We start from the raw sequence: 23,490 nt of genomic DNA, 5'->3' as shown, positions 1-23,490 counted from the left end.
CCTCAAGTAAACTTTTTTCATGTTGTCATTATGGGGTGTTGTGTGTAGAATTCTGAGGAAAAAATTTAATTTAATCCATTTTGGAATAAGGCTGTAACATAACAAAATGTGGAAAAAGTGATGCGCTGTGAATACTTTCCGGATGCACTGTATGTGAAAGGCTTAATGTCTTTCTAGTAACATAGCAAGATGTACAGTGTTTATGTTAAGATCCAGCTGCTTATATATTAGCACACAGTTAAAAATGAAAAGATAACATCTTAAGTTCTGAAAAGAAAAAGGGGCATCACACAGAACAAAATTCTACTTTCTTATTTCAGATTCTTGCTTACCATCCCCGAGATGTAAGAAGAGCTGAAGGCAGGATTTGACAAACTATCAAGTCCAATTGCAGAAGGATTAGGAAATCCACTACCCCATGGAGAACTACCACCTAGACAGCAAATAATAATAAAATGTCATCATGATAGATATGGGATATTTTGGTGCTGTTTATATATATATATATATATATATATATATATATATATATATATATATATATAAAAAAGATATTTTACTAGAATATATGGTCTTAATGAGCTTTACATATAACATTTTATATTTTAACAGTAAAAAAGACAAATTAGAAAACTGAACAGTTTAATTTCAATAAGAATAAACAAATCACACTATAGAGCTAATTTGTATGCAGGAAAAAATACTTTTTTCTAAATAAAACAATATAGTCTATGATTATTATTATTATATATACAAGATCATATTACACTGGTCAACAAGCATTTTGCTACTGGGAGTCTTTCACCTTTATTTAACAGGTTTCACTTGCTGACTCCAAATCTGAAAACCATTTTCGCCCAGCACGTCCCGTTTTTTAGTTATGATGTTCCAGGTCTTGGACAATTAGGGTGACTGGACAGTAAAGGCGGATAACTATTTTGATAAATACTGGTAATTCCACTAGGGATGCTGTTGAGATAAAATAATTTGCCACACGTTACTAACAGCTGTGAGTTGTTTACCTTGTCATTATTAATTTTATTTAGAAATTATTCATTTTTAATTAGCAGAAAAAATATTTGTTACTGATTACCAGGTCTTATAACTCTAAAGCATAATGACACAACTCAGACATGATGGTCCAATAGGTAGAGGTTTTACTATTAAACATAACATTGCATTTCAGGACATTCTGTTCGTTAGATTCACCATTACTTTGAAAATTTTGTCAAGGCAATGGACAGAAACTGCGATGCTTTTCAGCATTTAAGAAATAAGTTTGGTCTCAAGAAAAGTGATGCCAAAATTACGGAAGGTGTTTTTGTTGTTCCTGAAATCCGTGAACTGATGCTGGACGATGAGTTCAAAAGGAAACTGAAGCCCACTGAATCAGCAGCATGGGAAACATTCGTATGGGTTGTCCAGAATTTTCTTGGTAGTCACAGAGCAGAGAATAATGCTGAGCATGTGGAGAACCTGCTGAAAGCGTATCAGCTTATGGGACCCAGAATGTCACTGAAGATGCATGTTTTACATTCTCATCTTGACTTTTATCCACCAAATCTGGGCGATGCCAGCAATGAGTATAGGGAAAGATTTCATCAAGATATAAAAGGTGATGGAAAACTGATATCGGGGAAAATTCACTCCGAGCATGATGGGTGACTACTGTTGGTTCTTGCAAAGAGAGACAGATGTGCAGTACAAGCGCAAAAGCGAGTGTCTCCAACATTTTTGGGCATGCTGACTTCACTTTTATATTGAGGTAAATTGACATAAATATGCTTTAACGTGTCTCTGGTATCATCGCCTGGTTTGTTTTCAGAATAAACACATCAAAATAATTTTGGTGGGACATAGTCCAAACTCCAGATATCATGTTGATATATTATACTCAAAAGTGTCAAAACGTCAATGATGTGTTTTTCAAAAACCTGACGTGCTAGCTTAATTCCGATTTCATTTATGAAATCAGTGTAAAAAACTTAATAAAGAGCTGCTCTGAAGTTCCCAGTTGCAAACAAAAAATATTTTTTTGTAGACCAGTGTTATTATTCACTTGTATTACTTCATTTTCTTCAAAGCTATTCTATTCTTGTTACACTTTCAAAATGAGGTACATGCTTTTTTTTCCTACTACTGTACTACTGAAATCTTACATTGATACCCACTGTGCTGTAAGTATTAGGGCTACTGCCCTCTAATGATTATCTTAAACTGATGTCACATTACGTGATGTTTAGTTGCTAAGTAAGCCAGACCAGCCAAATGCAGCTGTTAAACCATATCAGTTTACATGGCTGAAAAGCACTATGTATGTCAAATTTAGCAAATGCGTGCCAACTTTCCAGGAAATAGTGCTTGGTCCTTTTTCTGACAAGCAGTAACATAATTTATGGATGTATGCTTAACATGCACAACTAGTTTAGCTACAATTTTTGGACCCTTATTTTTCCTTTCTTTTTTCCTATTCTGCTGTGGTACCTAAAACATAAGGCATCAGACAGATAAGCTTCTCTTCTGTTTGTAAGGTCAAAAACACCCACAATTCTTATTTCTCATCACTGGATTATATGCATTACACTTCCTTTTGAGCATTCATTGGTTTTTAGCTCTTATACACAGAGTCCTGCCATACAACTAAAGACAAAATCAAACATGTTTGTGTAAGTAGTGGTCTAGTTAGAATGAGTTTCTCAGTATGTGACACTAGGCAACTGAACTCCATAGGAGTGAGCCTTCAACGTGCTAATATTATGTAAATCAAATGCTACGACTCAAAAATCCTGGGAAAAGTCTAATGCAACAAGGTATTTAGAAGGCAAAGTGTTGTGAGATTTTTAATCTGACATCTTTTATAATCTTGAATTGACAATCTAATACCTTTTTTTTTTTTTAACTGAAATCACATCCTCCGAGAATGTTTGCCTGTGGTAAATTCTCTCTTATAAGCTTCAGTCTAATTTAGTACACCATTACAACTAGTCTACCCAAACAACAAAACACCTGTGATTGGCTCATTCTGTCTACTTACAGTACGTCTGAAGGTATTCAACATGCATTTGAGAATGTTTACCTGGGATAAATTCTTACTTATGAGCTTCAGTCTAACTAGTCTACCCAAAAACAAAAAAAACCTGTGACTGGCTCAATGTTTCTACTTGCGTCTGAAGATATTCAACATGCATTCATGCAAAGATGCAAAAATACAAGTTATGTTCTGCACTTGATCAAAATCAATCATAATATTATAGGAAGTGTCACCAATAAGAGCAGGTTAAACTCTGCATACCCCAACATCTTATTAGATTGTCTGGCTAAATGACAGATTTTCTGACCAGGCAGACACTTTGGAAAACATGGACCACAAAAAGCCAGATCTACTTAAAAAATGTAAAACTCAAAAGTTGTCAATTTAACTAGCATGTATGAGTTACCAAAGCATAAGTGCAAGATCAAATTATATAAATAACACAGCAAACTGTGCAAACCAAGAACGGTCTAAAATGCCAGAAAGCCAAAGCAATAAAAGGCTTGAACCTCTCTTACCTTCAGTACCTGACATGAACATCTGCGTATAGAAACCATATACTGAAATGAGACATTATGCTTTTTTATAAGTTCTGAAGAAAAAAAAAGTTTTTGCTGAATAAAAAAATATCACCAAATCAATTACTTCCTGGCAAAACTGCTCTTAGTGATTAGAAGCTGCTTACTTCTTTTACTGAAGCTAATCTTGGCTCACCATTATGATGCTAGCTTCTCTTAAACTGTGCAAAATGAAGATGAAGGAACAACATACAAAGAACTAAAAAGTAACAAGCACAATTAACACATTCCAAAGCTAAGACTAGTGCATGGTTTTGGCACTTCCTGACATACTATCACATTGGTCAGGATTTAGTGGAGTGTTTAGGATTCCTGTTATGCACAATATTTGTAGAATCTTCGTCATTAAAAACCTCTACTTCTACCTCCTAACTGCTACTGGCCTTTCTAATTATTCTCTTCTTGCCCAGAAATCTAAATTTTGAGGGACAAAAAAAATCACAGACAATTCTGGCACTCAATCATTTTTAGCATCTTCAAAAATGGTTCTGAATTAGTGTTACCAGATGTCCCATATTTCCTGGGGCAGTTACGTATCTCTTGCCCAATTTTGGTGTCCCAATTAATTGTTTAAAAATTATCATCCGTCTCCTATTTTAAACATGACTTTATTCTCATTTCATCAACAGAGTAGTATGCTAGTCGTAGTAGAAAGTATCAGGGAGTACAGATCTTTCAATGCATATTCTGTATTTGGGCTTGGTATTGGCACTGATGTCCCTAATCAATTCAACTCCAATTCACAATGCCATGATTAGATTCAATTTCGATTTTATCTTGAGTGAAATAGTGTGCACCGATATATTTGAAGCGGTTGCCATTTTAGAAATTACCTAAATATGCATAGAAAACATTAATATAATGTAACAAATTTCATTAACACTTTATTTGAAGGTTGTCTATATAGCGACTTCATAACGTGTATAAGCATGGAATGACATTTAAGAAGAAATACTTTATTACTAATGAACAGTTAACATCAGTATTTAGAAGATGTAGAACAAAATATAATTGCTCCTTAAAAAATACATAAATAAATAATAATAAAAAAATTTTTGCAGCACTGCATGATAATTTAATTAACATACTGTATGTATCGCCACATTAGAGTCTACATATATTATGGGGGTGCTCTTTGTTTTAATATAATGCAATGGCATCTTCTTTATAAAACATCTACTGTATATCAGCTTGCAAATAATATTATAAAATAGTCAAATATTACTTTTTAAATAATAAGTATGTTATTAAGTATCCTATTTGTGTGTTATGAATCTCCATGTAGACACCCTTCAACATACAGTGGGTACGGAAAGTATTCAGACCCCCTTCAATTTTTCACTCTTTGTTATATTGCAGCCATTTGCTAAAATCATTTAAATTAATTTTGTTCCTCATTAATGTACACACAGCACCCCATATTGACAGACAAAAAAAGAATTTTTGAAATTGTTGCAGATTTATTAAAAAAGAAAAACTGAAATATCACATGGTCCTAAGTATTCAGACACTTAGCTGAGACACTCATATATTTAACTCAGGTGCTTTCCATTTCTTCTCATCATCCTTGAGATCACCTTCATTTGAGTCCAGCTGTGTTTGATTATACTGACTGGACTTGATTAGGAAAGCCACACACCTGTCTATATAAGACCTTACAGCTCACAATGCATGTCAGAGCAAATGAGAATCATGAGGTCAAAGGAACTGCCTGAAGAGCTCAGAGACAGAATTGTGGCAAGGCACAGATCTGGCCAAGGTTACAAAAAAATTTCTGCTGCACTTAAGGTTCCCAAGAGCACAGTGGCCTCCATAATCCTTAAATGGAAGACGTTTGGGACGACCAGAACCCTTCCTAGAGCTGGCTGTCCGGCCAATCTGAGCTACCAGGGGAGAAGAGCCTTGGTGAGAGAGGTAAAGAAGAACCCAAAGATCACTTTGGCTGAGCTCCAGAGATGCAGTCAGGAGATGGGAGAAAGTTGTAGAAAGTCAACCATCACTGCAGCCCTCCACCAGTCAGGGGAGTGGCCTGTCGGAAGCCTCTCCTCAGTGCAAGACACATGACAGCCCGCATGGAGTTTGCTAAAAGACACCCGAAGGACTCTTGAGATGGTGAGAAATAAGATTCTCTGGTCTGATGAGACCAAGATAGAACTTTTTGGCCTTAATTCTAAGCGGTATGTGTGGAGACAACCAGGCACTGCTCATCACTTGTCCAATACAGTCCCCACAGTGAAGCATGGCGGTGGCAGCATCATGCTGTGGGGGTGTTTTTCAGCTGCAGGGACTCGACGACTGGTTGCAATCGAGGGAAAGATAAATGCGGCCAAGTACAGGGATATCCTGGACAAAAACCTTCTCCAGAGTGCTAAGGACCTCAGACTGGGCCGAAGGTTTACCTTCCAACAAGACAATGACCCTAAGCACACAGCTAAAATAACGAAGGAGTGGCTTCACAACAACTCTGTGACTGTTCTTGAATGGCCCAGCCAGAGCCCTGACTTAAACCCAATTGAGCATCTCTGGAGAGACCTAAAAATGGCTGTCCACCAACGTTTACCATCCAACCTGACAGAACTGGAGAGGATCTGCAAGGAGGAATGGCAGAGGATCCCCAAATCCAGGTGTGAAAAACTTGTTGCATCTTTCCCAAGAAGACTCATGGCTGTATTAGCTCAAAAGTGTGCTTCTACTAAATACTGAGCAAAGGGTCTGAATACTTAGGACCATGTGATATTTCAGTTTTTCTTTTTTAATAAATCTGCAACAATTTCAAAAATTCTTTTTTTTGTCTGTCAATATGGGGTGCTGTGTGTACATTAATGAGGAAAAAAATTAATTTAAATGATTTTAGCAAATGGCTGCAATATAACAAAGAGTAAAAAATTGAAGGGGGTCTGAATACTTTCCGTACCCACTGTAACTGTTAGGCAAATTTATTCCCGTTTGACATTTAAAATATTCCTGAATTAGTCGAAATTAAAGAAACAGCGGGAAGACTCATGTCCTTCTATAATTCTAAAAGATACACATACAGTATCTTCAGTTGCTCATGTATAGCAGTCGCGTTAATCAGTTTTTGAAAATGTGTCTTTACGCTTCCTCCTCAGACAAAAAAAAAAAAGTTTTAAAATGAAGATCTAGAGCTGATGTTTGTTGACAGAGGTACTGGATAAATGGAAAATAAAAGACAAAGAACCGTCCATCATGATTAACAATGCCACTAATATGATCTGTGTGGTGCAGCTTATGGAGATACTCACATCGGCTACTTTGCAAACATGGTCAAATTGGTATCGTGTAGTCTTTACTCATTTGGATGTCAACTGAGATTATGTTTATGGTAAGGGTGTAATGATTCTGCAAATCCATGGTTTGGTTCAGACTTCGATTTTCGATCCACGGTTTAGTTCATACCTCTTTTTTGTTAAGGAAAAAAACAAAACATAATTGGGTTCTTATTAAATCAGCAACAATTACAAACACTAAAGACAATACCAAAGAACATGGTAGATTAAATTAACTTCAAATAAATTAACCACGTAAACAAAAATAAATAGCAATTGTCTTAAGGCCAGTCTAAGTAAACAAAATAAATAAAAAAATACAAAACCCAGTTAGAAATGAGAGGTTGGTGCCTTCAGTTTACTACACATTTTTGTGGAAATGCTTCAATTAAGTTTTAAGTTTTTCTTCAAGAACACCATCATGTCCACATTCTCAGGTGAAAGGCTTACTCTCTGTGCTGTGACAAAGTCCCCTGCACTAGACAGAATCATCTTACTGGGGACAGATGTTGAAATTTAAATCATGGGTCAAGCAAGTATAGTGCTAACATGAATAAACTGAATAACTGTTGACCAGTCGGGGTATCTGTTGTTGAAGTCAGAGGCAATGGCAAATTTGTCATCTTTCACAACTGCTGAAGGATAGTTTCACAGGTGCCAGGATTGTGTGTTTCAGTGGCATTATCATTGAAACGGTTTGCAGCTGTTCAGTGCTCAGCAGAGTTGCCACCATTTTCAGTGGTTTGAGAGAATGAACCATGTCCTCAGCTATTTTTACATCTTCATCAGACACAGCAACAATATCCTTAATATTCCTCTTAATAATACTGTCTGTAAGTGCTGAGAAAACTGCACCCTGCTGTTTAAGGTAGTGCTCAAACATATCAATAAGCTTGTGTGAATGAAGCTGGAGCATCTTGTTTTTCCTTTAGCACTGATACAGCAGTGGTGCTGCAATGGAAAAAAGTGACCACTTTTCTCACTCTATGTAACAGCCAGGCTATCTGTTTAATGCCCATTCCCTTCTGTTATGTCAGGTTAACTGTATGTGCAAAGCATCAAATGTGTGGTTGAAATCCAGCCGCTTCAACTGCATTCAAAATGCTCTTGCCATTATCTGTTGCCACAGGAATGATGTTGTTTGGTCTTTCAATTTTCCATTAGTATATCTGACAGGTTGTGTGACTTTAATATAAAGTGCACATCTGGAGAACAGTTTATGAAATTACCGAGTTGCAGTACAGCAGTGCACCGTGATTGTAATGAAGCTCTGTCTTGCACTGGAGGTCCACACATTTGTAGTTAAAGCAATGAATTTGGCATTGCTCAAAATCTCCAGCAATTTAGCTTTAATTTTGTTATAAAGTTTAGGGCAACACATTTTGACTGAAATGCAGATGGGTCTACACTTTTTATTTTTTTTTTTTGCAACTTCTTTACTTTTACATTGGCTACCTCATGTATTCAACGTCATCACAGCTATGCACTGTACAGAAAAAAGTTTGGAGAACGGTAATCAAGAGAATGGTACTCTAGTATAGATTTCTGGACAAGCCCTGCTCGCGAAACTTCACAGATTTCAAAGTTTGATTGACATTTCTGACAAGGGGGACTGAATTTGATACAATATCTGTCTTGATCACCAAACCATTATATAGAGGAAACATCCCCCCATGCATTTTTTTGCATATTTTCATGGTTTTGTGTTTTTTTTTTTAAATCAAGTTTTGCAATTACATCCCAAAAGCATAGCACACGTCCTTCGGGCCTTAAGCCCAAGCGTACAGTCAGTGATGTGGCTTTGAGAGAAAATAAAGGTGTTTTAATAAACTTTGAGCCGGTGTAATGAAAACTTCAGTTCTTAATGAAATTAATGTCGGTCGTGAGTCTGGTGTTCTTGTTAACAAGTTAAAAAATCAACCGGCTGGCTAGACATTAAAAATTAACTCTCTAGTGCTATGCTCCCATAAACCAAATCCCTTAAGGATCAATCAGTGCACAAAGCAGGCGTTGGTGACGGATTATTTAAAGCTGGTGTATCCTTCTTGATCTCTAACACCATCCACCAGCTGTGCAGGAGAAGTGATGTTGAGACCTCACCCATAGCACTGTCTTCCGGCAGCAGAGACTAAAGTTGTTTTTTTAAGTGCAAAAGGTTACTGAATTCTAGGGAATGACTATTGAGAAAAATGTGGGGTTTTTTTTGCATGTTACGAATTTGAATTTTTCTGTACTGCATTTTATGAGTTATTTCATGGTTACTGTGTTATTGCATATTGTCAAAAAATAATGTTTTAAAGAATTACATGAAGAAAAGTGTATTTTGAGCAATCTGCAGCAAATGATTACAGTTTTTGTTTGTCACTGAAACCTAACCAATTTCCCACAGGTTCAATGTATTAACATTCGCAACGTCAACTTTTGCACTGTTTCCTAGGAATGTAATCCCTGCAAAAGTTAAGGACTGACTATTTACTAAATATAGCACTTGCCTTAACTTTAAATAGAATACTAATTCCATGATTTGCATGTGTTATACTATTAATTGTGAAATAAGAGATGAATTCTACAACATAATGATAGCTGAACAAGCTGCAGCTAAAGCGGTGGCAGCGGGGTGGGAGGTGTCACAGTTCCGAGACCGTGGACGTTTGAATCGAGATTTCAGTCTCAGTTTGGGAACCATTACACACCTAGATTATGGGTGATGTCAGGGTAAATGATTTCTCAAATTTGTTGTGTTACAACAATACTTAACTTCTTAGCTGCAAAGCTTACATATGGCCTTGGTTTTATTCAGTTCCTTACTGTTTTAATCTGTAGGAAGTCCACGCATCTGGTTTAAGTGCCAAAGACACAGATTTCAGTTAAGGGAGGACTACCCTTTTATGCAGTCCTACCTGCAGCCAGACCCTTCTCATTCTATGCGATGTAAAGTGCTTTTTCTGTAGAAAACCTTAACGGGTAACACCTACAGGATCGGACACCAAAAACAGAGATAAGCAAAAATGTACATATAGTAATTGAGCATGATAGTGATTCATAAGATCAATCTTGAGACTTGCAGAGTCGATATCGAATTGTTTAAACAATTATTAAACAGTGACTATTCTGAAAATTGAATGAAAACAGTTAGGGTGTCACCCCAGGCCAGGACTTGGAGCAGGCACAACTTATGCAAGTGTAGGACTGTTTGAGTATAATACAGCACCATGAATAAAATATGCTCTGAATGGCTTTATGGGTCTTTCTAATTCAATTGAGTTATTGTATATAGAGGCAGTGTCAAAGTGGTTAGACAGCCGTGTGTGGTGGAGTGATACAAAATATCTATCAACTTAATATACAGAGTATGTCTTTATTTGTAAGCTAGACATATCAATTGTAATTTTAGTGTTTCGTGTTTTATTTCATTGATGAGGACAGCAGTTCTTTGATGTTTACCTAACCAAACCTCCCAGTCTTTAGGATTGACTTAGGATAAGGAATTTGTGGTGAGGGTGATGTAGCTTCAGACCAGCTTGGCAAGGGTGACTGTTTTTGGACTTAGAGCCTATGAGACATCATCCGCAGGAAGGCTATAAAACAACCTAGCTGGCAAGCTTCATCTAAACAAATGGTATCCACTACTGAAGGGCAGGTGTGAAAAGGCAGTGTGTGCACCCTCTCTCTCTCACACGATGGCCATGAACAGAACACAATGAGGAGCACAACTCGGCAGCCATATTGAGACAGCCACGCAAGCCTATCCTGAAGAAAGCCGACTAAAAATGATGACTTGACCAGAGACATTTAGGTAACTATAAGTCTGTGTGCCAACCTGAAACTATATACTGTATATAGCATTTATCAGGTTAAAGTTGCCAATATTCACATGTACTTTGCTTCATTATTATTTTATGAATAATGTGTAACTTGACTCCTGCTTGTCCTTTTACTCTATGTAATTACCCGAGGTGCTAAAGTATAATACCTTATAAACAGTGGTAAGTCTATGGAATTTGAGGCATTGTAAAAAGTCTACACAATAAAGAGTACAAAACGGTAAAGTGGAGTCAAATAGCACTCTATCAAGACCAAACATAATGTAATACAGAAATATGCCCACTGCAAGAATATAAAGTAAACAAGTAATAAAGGATCTTATTATAGGAGTGGGTTTGTTTGGTTTTATTCTTCAGGTTTGTTGTGTGTGAGTAGTGTAAATGTGTTGTATACAGCACAGCAAAACCATGACTTCCCCAATCCCTGCTCTCCAATAACCCAACCCATTCCCTAGAGGTGCCATCCCCTATTCTATCAAGGATAATCTGGCTGCCCAGTTCTAAAGATACTCCCTGATTGGTGACCTTAATCATTCCATCTTGGTGTCGAAGTATTTTAATTCTATTTGGAAAAATGAAAAGACTGAAAAAAATATGTAAACCAAACAAATGAGAAGTGCTGAAGCAGCTAAACAGTGTCCAGTGTCAAGTCATCCACTAATTGCTTCGTATGTTTACCTTCTGTACTGTACTAGTATTGCTATCACAAATTAATATGTACTTGAAGCTCTTAGTTAAACAGGGATTGCTAAGTCAGTATAGTGTTACAAGTTAAAAAGTGTTACCTAACCCTGACATTAAGAATTCCACTACTGCTAAAGCCCAGACACAGTTGGCACCCCACCAGCAAATCAGATAACAGTGAAGGATTGTGTCCTAGCATCTACAGCAACATCTACCATGTCGATACTCATTTGGATCAGCCAGCAGATCCTATTACAGTACTAAACGGTTTGTTAATGAAAGTATAAAATTATTACTTGTAATTGATTTGTGTTGTTGTTGAGTGGTTGCCAGTGTAGCTTTGAGACTGCACTGTAAGCGGAATAACTTTTCTATAGTGCATTTCCCAAAACTGTACCTGTCTCATCGATGGAGCCAACAGTCCATGCTGAATACAATGCATTTCATTTATACCACTATTAACAAGGAAATAAATCTCACTGACTCTATTTCTAGACAGAAAACAGGATGCATAGCCGTATATGGAAGGTTGTAGGACTTCTAAAGAAACAACATACAGTAGCCCTGTTATCTTTTAAGAGAGTAACAAATACAATAAATTAGCCACTATTTAGCTTAGCCAACTATTATATAATTATTTATTACAAGAACATTGGTAGGGAAAACTTTATATACTTAAAATCTACCTCTTTTTTATTTTTTTCTTTCAGGAAAAAACAATCTACCATATTTGAAATGTCCTTACCTGGTGGAGCTACAGGTGGATATCCACCAGACTGTGGAGGATATCCTCCTGGCTGCGAAGGGTAGCCACCAGACTGTGGAGGATATCCTCCTGGCTGCGGAGGGTAGCCACCAGATTGTGGAGGATAACTGCCTGGTTGAGGTGGGTAGCCACCGGCCTGGGGAGGGAAGCCACCAGCTTGGGGAGGGTAGCCACCAGCTTGGGGAGGATAGCCCGGATAACTCATCTCTTACAGCTGCAACATAAAAAAAATTTAAATTAAAAGACAGAAAGAAAAACATTTATCAGTTAAAAGCTATTTCCACACTAAAATGGAATGTGGGTAAGAGACAATGCTTTGGCAAACTGGGTCTCTTACCTTCTTTCCTTTTCAGTGGGAAATAACCTTTAACTTTTTTTCTGTTCCAGGTGCATTCTGATACAACGCTTCACTAACTCCATAAGAAAAAAAACATACTGCCAAACATGTGTTAAGAATATTAACAAATACACTAAAACTTTATCATTTCTCTTAAATACTGTAACAATGAAGCAAGGGCAGCATAATATAATAATAAAAAAAAAAAACTAACATTGTTTATATTTATTTCACATGCAAATATATAGTAATTGTCAGCCATCTAATTTACTTAATCTGCTCTCAGTTGGAAATTTCAGTCTTTTTTTGTTTGCTCATCTAGAAATTGGCAGAAGATCTACAGTATATTCCACACATGCACATCAGTGTGAAGGAAGAAGGGCGAGATGTGACAAGTTGTATTTTTGTTATTTAAAAAAGGCCTGTATATTTGGTAAAGTTTTACTTTTAACTATTTTATAATCAATACTCAGGCAGAAATTTTTTTCTATTGAGCTAGATGGTACCATACAATGGTTCATTGAAGTTTTCTGTTGAGAAAAAGAGAGAGCAAGGATAAAGTATAAATACAGAGTTAGTCCATAAGCTACCTTAAAGGACTTTTCGATACTCGCCAGCAAGATGGTTATCAGACTGCCAATGTCTTGCAAATTATTTTACCACTATTAAAATTCTTTACCTGAATAAACAGTATGTAATCTCTAAGTCTGCTACACTTGTAAGCAGGAGAACAGCAGGCATGGTTGATTCTGTTTTAAAGCACAAGCCTCCTCTTTTAGTCTGACAAAAACATGAAGCATTTAGGTATTCTCCATATATCACCTTTCCTATGGTATAAATCCCAGCAATCAGATCTGTGCACCCACAGTATTTTTGCCCTAGACTATGCATTTCCCATGAGATATGGGCATTATCTGAAACAATGACCATATCTGTACAAAACTCCAACATGCACAACTCATACATTTTTACTTCTTACCTTGCACAATAACTATATGTAATTCTCAAGAAGATTAGCTGTCTATTATAAATTTTGTCTTGAAAGATTAGAACAATTTTCTGCTTTATTAAGTGAAAATATGCTGGACTTGAAAATAAAATGCAATTTTCCCTGGCCTGTGCAACGTGACTTCAAATCAAGACTAGGATAATTTAATGCATTTAAATCGATAATTACAGTTAGGTCCATAAATATTCGGATAGAGACAACTTTTTTCTAATTTTGGTTCGGTACATTACCACAATGAATTTTAAATGAAACAACTCAGATGTAGTTGAAGTGCAGACTTTCAGCTTTAATTCAGTGGGGTGAACAAAACGATTGCATAAAAATGTGAGGCAACTAAAACATTTTTTTTTAACACAATCCCTTCATTTCAGGGGCTCAAAAGTAATTGAACATTTTATTTCCTGTTATTTAGTTTGTCCATTTCTAATACTTGGTTGAAAACCCTTTGCTGGCAATGACAGCCTGAAGTCTTGAACTCATGGACATCACCAGATGCTGGGTTTCCTTCTTTTTAATGCTCTGCCAGGCCTTTACTGCAGCGGCTTTCAGTTGCTGTTTGTTTGTGGGCATTTCCGTCTGAAGGTTAGTCTTCAAACGGTCCCCGGTCCCCTATAGACTCTTTTCTTTGCTCCTTTTCTTTGATTCCTCCTTTTTTTTTGTGCCAACCCGTATATATACACTCCCATCTCCGTGAGCCTTAATCACATGCCGCAGAAAGCCAATGAAACAATTGAGAACAATCACATCCGCACGTGCAGGCACCTTGCACTGAACATGAAATGGCAGCCATCCTTTGTTAGTGTGCTTCACTACCACATCCGTGCTTATTCATACCAGACCAATTTAAAGTCTTTGTTATATTAAAGGAAAGCCGACGAACTTGCAAGAACCAATAACCTTCACACAAAGTGTTCGCTAGAGTTGGAGCAAGCTCACAATGTCACTTTGAGACATGAGGCAGATTGGTCTCATGGTGCATACATTACCATGAGAGCTTGAGTAAAAAGGATATTAGGAAAGCTGATCATGAAATTACTTTATTAAAAGGATATTTAAAAAGATATGATAGCAAGTTTTAAAAGGATATTAGGAAAGCTTTAAAAAGTAGTTAACAAGAATTACTGCAAAAATGTGAAAGACAACCAAAGAGATTCTTTGTAGTAATTTAGTAGTAAAATAAGAGCATAATCAAGAAGCAGGTGAAGTGTAATAGGACTTTCTATTGCTAAAAATATGCAGACAAGAAAACGGCAAATTATTTAAGTTTGCACTTTTTTATTAAATGCTTAAAATGCAAAGTCGTCAATAACTTCCTAGAGCTTAGAAGGATTATTAAGGAGTTCAACAATACAGAAACTGGAGGGAGAGAAGTTGTGCATATATACACACACACACACACACACACACACACACACACACACACACACATACATATTATATATATATATATATATATATATATATATATACACACACATACACACACACACACTGTGACAGATAAGGATGCTCTCGCTCCCTTGAACCCTCGGATAATACGCCAGACACCAGATAAAAGTCCAATAGTTGACTTTATTATAATAATAATGTGCACCAAGCACCCTCCACTCCACAATATTCATAAATCACTACACAATACTATAAACAATAACAATCCTCCACTCTCCCAGACGCTTAGCCACCCTGCCTCCCAACTCAGCTCGTCCATCAGGGATTTCCCAGAGTCCTTTATAGTCCTTGACCCAGAAGTGTTTGTCCTTCAGTCCATGTGACTTTCTATCACTTCCGGGTCAGGTAAAACTCCTTTTCTTCATCCCAGAAGCACATCATTCCTCCTGTCGCTGTGACTAAGACGTACTTCCAGGTTATAGGGCACGTAAGAGTCTCTGTGCCTCCCTGCAGCATCCTCTAGCGGCCCCCATGGTATCCAGTGGATAAAAACTCCATCATCCAGGATTCCCTGCTGGCCTTCGGGGCACCTCCATGCTGCAGGGAGGGCTACATCTGGTGGCCTGGGGGTATTGGCCGGGATGAAAGGCCGGCCATATCCCACAATACATACACATACATACATATATACTGCTCAAAAAAATATAGGAACACTTTTTAATCAGAGTACAGCATCAATCAATGAAACTTATGTGCTATTGATCTGGTCAGTTAAGTAGCAGAGGGGGTTGTTAATCAGTTTCAGATGCTTTGGTGTTAATGAAATTAACAACAGGTGTACTAGTGTGGCAACAATGAGACGACCCCCAAAACGGGAATGGTTTAACAGGTGGAGGCCACCGACATTTTTCCCTCCTTATCTTTTCTGACTGTTTTTTCACTCGTTTTGCATTTGGCTACGGTCAGTGTCACTACTGATAGCATGAGGCGATACCTGAACCATACAGAGCTTGCACGGGTAGTCCAACTTCTCCAGGATGGCGCATCAATATGTGCCATTGCCAGAAGGTTTGCTGTGTCTCCCAGCACAGTCAAGGGCATAGAGGAGATTCCAGGAGACAGGCAGTTACTCTAGGAGAGCTGGACAGGGCCATAGAAGGTCCTTATCCCATCAGCAGGACCGGTATCTGCTCCATTGGGCAAGGAGAAATAGGATGAGCACTGCCACAGCCCTACAAAATGACCTCCAGCAGGCCACTGGTGTAAATGTCACTGACCAAACAATCAGAAACAGGCTTCATGAGGGTGGCCTGAGGACACGACGTCCTCTAGTGGGTCCTGTGCTCACTGCCTGGCACCGTGGAGCTCGATTGGCATTTGCCACAGAATACCAGAATTGGCAGGTCCGCCACTGGTGCCCTGTGCTTTTCATAGATCAACAACAACAACAACAACATTTATTTATATAGCACATTTTCATACAAAAAGTAGCTCAAAGTGCTTTACATAATGAAGAAAAGAAGAATAAAAGACAAATAAGAAATTAAAATAAGACAACCTTAGTTAACATAAAAAGGAGTAAGGTCCGATGGCCAGGGTGGACAGAAAAAACAAAAAAAAACTCCAGAAGGCTGGAGAAAAAAATAAAATCTGTAGGGGTTCCAGGCCACGAGACCGCCCAGTCCCCTCTGGGCATTCTACCTAACATAAATGAAATAGTCCTCTTTGTAGTTAGGGTTCTCACGGAGTCACTTGATGCTGATGGTTATACAGACTTCTGGCTTTTAATCCATCCATCATTGTTGGAATGTCATGGTGCTTTGGGTAGATGGTGGTGGCACAAGCCACCACCAATAGGACACCGGAAAAGGAAACAGAAGAGAGAGTAGGGGTTAGTACAAATTTTGAATGAATAGTTATTATAATGAATTGGATATACAGAGTGTCAGGATTAAATTACAGTGAAGTTATGAGAAGGCCATGTTAAAGTAATGTGTTTTCAGTAGTTTTTTAAAGTGCTCCACTGTATTAGCCTGGCGAATTCCTACTGGCAGGCTATTCCAGATTTTAGGTGCATAACAGCAGAAGGCCGCCTCACCACTTCTTTTAAGTTTTGCTCTTGGAATTCTAAGGAGACACTCAGTTGAGGATCTGAGGTTGCGATTTGGAATATAAGGTGTCAGACATTCCGATATATAAGACGGGGCGAGATTATTTAAAGCTTTATAAACCATAAGCAGAATTTTAAAGTCAATTCTGAATGACACAGGTAACCAGTGTAGTGACATCAAAACTGGAGAAATGTGTTCGGATTTTCTTTTCCTGGTAAGGATTCTAGCAGCTGCATTCTGCACTAATTGCAAACGATTGATGTCTTTTTTGGGTAGTCCTGAGAAGAGTGCATTACAGTAATCTAGCCGACTAAAGACAAACGCATGAACTAATTTCTCTGCATCTTTCGATGATATAAGAGGTCTAACTTTTGCTATGTTCCTTAGGTGAAAAAATGCTGTCCTAGTGATCTTATTAATATGCGATTTAAAATTCAGATTACAATCAACGGTTACCCCTAAGCTTTTTACCTCCGATTTGACTTTTAATCCTAATGCATCCAGTTTATTTCGAATAGCCTCATTGTATCCATTATTGCCAATCACTAAGATTTCGGTTTTTTCTTTATTTAATTTGAGAAAGTTACTATTCATCCATTCTGATCATCCAGATGAGAGCACGTTCACCCTGAGCAAATGTGACAGACGTGAAAGGGTCTAGAGAAGCCGTGGAGAACGTTATGCCACCTGTAACATTGCTCAACATGACCGATTAGGTGGTGGGTCAGTGATGGTTTAGGGAGGCATACCCATGGAGATATGCCTCCCTATATCTCATGGAGAGATGCACAGACCTCTACAGGCTAGACAACGGCACCTTGACTGTCACTAGGCATTGGGATGAAATCCTTGGACCCATTGTCAGACCCTAAGCTGGTGGAGTGGGTCCTGGGTTCCACCCGGTGCATGACAATACCTGGCCTCATGTGGCAAGAGTATGCAGGTAGTTCCTGGAGGATGAAGGAATTGATACCATTCACTGGCCCTATGCTTGCCTGACCTAAATCCAATAGAACACCTCTGGGACATTATGTTTCGGTCCATCCGACATGGCCAAGTTGCACCTAGGACTGTCCTGGAGCTCAGTGATGCCCTGGTCCAGATCTGAGAGGAGATCCCCCAGGACACCATCCATCGTTTCATTAGGAACATGCCCTGCCGTTGTCAGGCATGCATACAAGCATGTGGGGGCCACATAAACTATGGAGTATGATTTGGAGTTGCTGCAATGAAATTTCGGCAAAATGGATTAGCCTGCCACATCATTTTTTCACTTTGATTTTGGGGGTGTCTTTGAATTCAGCTCTCTGTAGGTTGATAATTTTCATTTCCATCAAACAATGTGGCATCCTTTAATACCTAACACAGTCTGTATCAGTATAGATATCCAGCATGATTTTTTTCCCCCATTGAGAACTGATGTGTTTTCAAAGTGTTTCTTTAATTTTTTTTTAGTAGTTTATATATAGTATATGATCAGCAACTTGGTACATCCATACTTGGACCAGCTGTAGCTTATCTGGCCATTTATCAGTAAGAGATAGATGCCACAATGATTCTTGCCACTGACAACTCCTAAACAATAAGATTAAGAAAGGAAGACTTCCAAAAAAAAAATAAAATAAAATAAAGAATTTCCAGAAAGAGACAAGGGCAATGTTGCCAGCAATTGCCTCTAGTCTAAAGCAAACAGCCTTTGCTGGATAATATATAAATGAAGTGAGGAAAAGTCTAGAAGTAGGAAAATGAGGTGAAGCAATGGAACAGTATTAGAGCACGTGGAAGTAAGAAAATCAGACACCTCAGACCAAAAACTAAACACAGGACAGTCCCAAAATCTATGCACAAATGTACGTGGGGTGCTCAGGGTGGAAAAAGTGACAATTTGAGTCAGATAAAAATCCCCAAGAATATTGTTTACAGGGGGTAATATATAATCGGTGGACAACTATAAACTGAATTTGTTCATTATTAGGATTCTTCAAAACCAATGAGTTATTTTTAAGAAGTAAATTCTATGAAATTGAAGAAGCCACACCGACTTGATTGATAATGGGCAGCGATATGATGCCTTACAATGCATTGCATATAACATAGACACTAGTTTGTGACCAGGGGACAGAGTAAGTGAGAAATTATACAAACAATGGGAAGCAAGGGCAGCTGCAACTGGAACCCCACAAGATATGTTAAACTTTTCAGGAAGTTACTTTTCGGACTGACAACTTTCCCATTGCTTGCAACTGGACCCTAGCAACTTGATGGACATGCAGATGCACAAACACATACTGTACATCTGTCCTTTTATTAAAGTAGATAATATATACGATAAGTCTTCTACATACCAGCCTTCAAGTTACAAAACGGGCATGTCCAATAAATTAAGAATTATTTAAATAAGTGAAAAACTAAAAATTGCAGCGTAACTTCAAATTTTGCAGAAGCGCACAAATTAGTTTGCATGTCTGGTGCTAGGTAGAGGGCAAAACCCACGTTATTATTATTTACATTCTCCATCACATGTGTGCATCCTCTACAAGTGGTTGTGCTTTTGGTTGTACCTCTGTTTATGATGAGTTAACATGCTTTATTTCAAACCCAAGATGTTCAGAAATAAGTGTGTTCAATAAGAATATGTTGACACATTTGGAAACTCATTAAGGGTAAGTTCTTCTTCACTCAGAGAATCACATTAACATGCCAAGAGCTTTTACTTTGGTATACTCAAACTGGACTTAGTGCCAGAAGTACTTTTCTTGTGACAAAACCTTCCATGAATCTTCACCGTGGGCATCAATATTAAGTTATATGGGCAATGGTGTTGAGTGATGATAACATCCAATTGCTCACTTTGTGTGTGCTGGCCAGAAATGAATTTAAAGACAATCACGGAGGCTCATTTGCTAGCGGTAAGTGGGTCTACTGTACCAAGATCAGCTGATGGAAAACAATGACAGTAAAAGGTAACTTTTAGTTGCTTTTATTAAAATGCACTTGAAATCTTTAACAAAAATAAGTTTCAAAAGCACTTTCTTGTGTACTATACAGTACAAATATGTTTTCGATAGGACCTGAGGAGAGGTGGGTTAGGTGTCCATACGTAGGCTACCTGATAGCATAAACAGTGACATCAGCTGATGGAAAACAATGGAAACAAAAATCAACTTTCTGTTGTTTATTGTTAAAATACACATGAAATCTGTAACAAAATGCTAATGTTAATGGTTAAAAGCATTTTCTTATGTAAAAATAGTTGTACACCAATATGTTTGTAAGCTATAAGTCTATTGAAAATAGCCATCTTGCACTTTAAATTTTAACTGCTATTTAAGAAGTGTTTGAAGAATTGCTCAATACACTGAATTATGTAACCCCAATCCTCATAGGCTAGGTTTGAACGAACAATGTGTCACAAGGAATGGGTGTACACAGAGCCAGAATTTTAAGTGATGCCATTTCAGATCAAAATGCTATAAAGGAACAGCAATCTGATATATAATTGCACAGCATCTTAATTGTTCCAAAAATAGGCTGTTAAAAGTTATAATCATATTTTCAGTATCACCAACTAAACCTTCATGCCCAGTTACCAAACTCTTGCACTGACTTCTCTCATCAAGGTATTTACATCCACAGAACTGCTGCTTATTCTGAAATATTCTGAGTAACTAATTAAAGTGAACTTAACTAAACTGAAAGTATTAATAAAAACATGTACAGTATGAAACACAGCACAAAGCAAATAACTGTATGACAGAGAAACCTATACATGAAATATCAATCCCTATTATTAGGGGAAGGGTTAGAAGAGTAAAAGGGTGAAATGCCATGCACTGTTATGCTTGGTTTTCAATATATAATCTTGTTTTGAATCGGTGTCCATATATTTGTATAGTTATACTTCTTTTTCACTTTAAAATAAGAATAAATATGTTCCTGCCCACCAATACCTCTTATAAAAAGACAAAGGAATAGCTTCCAACTATATTTCAAATAATATCTTATAAATTCTTTTAGAACTTTGCTTTAAAATCCATTTTTAAGCAAAACCAAATCTAAATAGACATTGAATATCCCTATAAAATGAGCCAATAGAACAATTATAAAATAATTAGGAATCACGGACATATGAAATGTTGAATTTTAAATGTTTAATTGATGTTTGACAAATGGAGGACATGTTGTAATATAGATGCATTCTTGTTTCAGATGCTATTCCAACTTCAGTTAATACACTATTTTCAGCTGGTCACATCAATATGCTCTATAATCATGAGCTGCAAAAAACACAAAAGGATTGCAGGTGAAAAACATTACATAACAAACCCTTTAAATTACAATAAGATGTGTACTGCCTTCTGCAATGTAAATGTGGCACAAGTGTTGATGAAATGGTATCCTTTTCTGTGTTGATCTGTGTCTTTAGTTGTGCCCCAGTTCACTCCTATTACAGTGGAACCTCGAGATACGATCACCTCTGTATACGAGAAATTCAAAATACGAGGAAAGTATGAGCGAAAAATTCAGATCTAAATGCGAGCATTGGCTCGCGTAACGAGCCACGAGCCAGGCTGTGGGTATAGCTCGCGGCTTAGCGAGGGGGCGTGGTAGCAGTTGCGAGCCGCGATCTGTGTTGTCTGCGTTTCTCACTTAAGTGCACAGGTGGGAAACTGCCCACATCCATGATTGTTCCTGTGGCTGATGAGCTGCAGCTGCCATGTCCTCCCCGCATATATAGAGAAGCGCGAGCCGGTTAAGGGGGAGAAGAAGTAAAAGAAAAGAGAGGAGAGAGAGCGCAGGCAGGCAGGAAGTCGGTGCGGGAGAGCGAGCAAGCGAGTGCAGGCTCGCGTGTAGCTGAACAGTGAGCTGAACAGGCGAGCCAAACAGCTGAAGCAGGACGGTGTAGAGAAGGTCAGCTGCATTAAGAGTGTCTCGCCTGTTGCAGAGCCCGCAGGTGAGACGCTAACAGAGAAGAAGCACTGGGGATTGTCATCTGTTTTTTAAAGACTGCATCCTTTTGACGTTTTAACCTTGTGTTAAAGGATTGTTATTCTTGTGTATTTTAAACCTCCACTTCACAACTGTTTTAAGGATTATTTATTTAAAGATTTATTGAATGCTCTACTGCACTTTGGACACCTGTTTTGATTCTTTTAATAATCAGTTATATTATTTACCAGTGTTATTTATTAAAGGTAGACTACAGTATATATAATTTATCAGTGTTATTTGTTAGGAAAATTGATTTTTATGTTAATATATTTGGGGTGCGGAATGGATTAACTGGATTTCCATTTTTTTCAATGGGGAAGTTTGTTCTAGATACGAGAAATTCGCTATACAAGCTCAGTGCTGGAACGAATTAAACTCGTATCTAGAGGTTCCACTGTATTTTACTTTGCTAAAGCAAACTGGTGGAAGTTAAGATTCAACAATAAATACACCATACTTTTTTTTTACTAAAAAAAGACTAAAATACAAGAAACCTTCAAACAAAGTGACCCTAAGATTAAACATCCATTCCTACAGTACATTACTAGACTCAACAAGTGCTTGTTTAAGTTAAACATCTTTAAAAAAATAAATAAATAAATAAAATAAAAAAAAGGTTATTGCTTCCAAGAGGCTCTACCTCATCATAAGACATGCTTTAATGCTTTCTACTGAACTACACTACAGGTCAAAAGTTTTAGAACACCTTTGTTTTTTAATTTCTTATGGAAATGCATGCAATTTAATGTTTTAATGTATCATGAAATCAAGGGATAGAACAAAAACAATGGCAAATAAAAATATGTCAAGGAATCATCAAGTGCACAAAGTTTTATTCAAACTGTTGATTCATCAAAAGTAGCCAGGTTTTGCTAACATAACAGCCAAACACATGTGACATTTTTTCTATACGGGAAATCAAACATTGGACAGAAAGATCTTCCCAACACTGTTGCAAAACTTTCTACAAATGTTTTGCACTTGTAGATTGCTTTCGTTTCACCCTTCTGCCCAGCTCATCCCAATGTGGTTTAAGCCTGGAGACTGTGCTGGCCATTCCATGTTTTGAGATGTACCTTCTTGTTCTTTTCTTTTAACATAGTTCTGACATAGCCTGGAGTTATGTTTAGGGTCATTGTCTTGCTATAGGATGAACCCCTGGCCTAAGTAGGCAGAAACAAGAAGGTATTGTGTGGAGCTGCAAAATCCTGTAGAAACCCTTTTGATTCAGAATGCCACTCACTCTGTGCAAGTTACCAATTCTGCCTCCAGCAAAAGAACCCCAGACCACCACACTTCCTCCTTGATGGTTGGTGTCACACACTGAGGCACCCGTTCTTTCACCAGCTCAACATTGTACAAACACCCTCTGTGATGAACTGAAGATTTCAAATTTTTGATTTTGATTCATGGTCCATAAGACTTTCTTCTAGTCTGCTGTAGTCTAGAGCTGGTATTTCATGGCCCAGGCAAGCATCACTT

General features: G+C 37.6%; 1 protein-coding gene across 2 annotated transcripts in view; it reads right to left on the bottom strand.

The window, feature by feature from the left end:
- Positions 1–23,490, bottom strand: part of anxa11a (annexin A11a) — a 111,012-nt gene that overhangs the window by 71,505 nt on the left and 16,017 nt on the right. Inside the window, exons 2-4 of one of the 2 annotated variants that reach the window (XM_051923791.1) lie at positions 12,279–12,384; positions 12,150–12,236; positions 333–433 (exon numbers count right to left, since the gene is read on the bottom strand). In XM_051923791.1, coding sequence (XP_051779751.1) covers positions 333–433; positions 12,150–12,236; positions 12,279–12,375 — 285 coding nt within the window. In that variant the 5' untranslated portion in view covers positions 12,376–12,384. Of the gene's footprint in view, positions 1–332; positions 434–12,149; positions 12,385–23,490 lie in introns of both variants that reach the window. The other variant, XM_028795544.2, reaches the window with a different exon arrangement.

This window comes from Erpetoichthys calabaricus, chromosome 2, assembly GCF_900747795.2.
Source record: "Erpetoichthys calabaricus chromosome 2, fErpCal1.3, whole genome shotgun sequence".
Classification (NCBI taxonomy): Eukaryota; Metazoa; Chordata; class Cladistia; order Polypteriformes; family Polypteridae; genus Erpetoichthys; species Erpetoichthys calabaricus.
The sequence above is the reverse complement of the archived record's forward strand: the minus strand, read 5'-3'. Positions and strand labels throughout refer to the sequence as shown.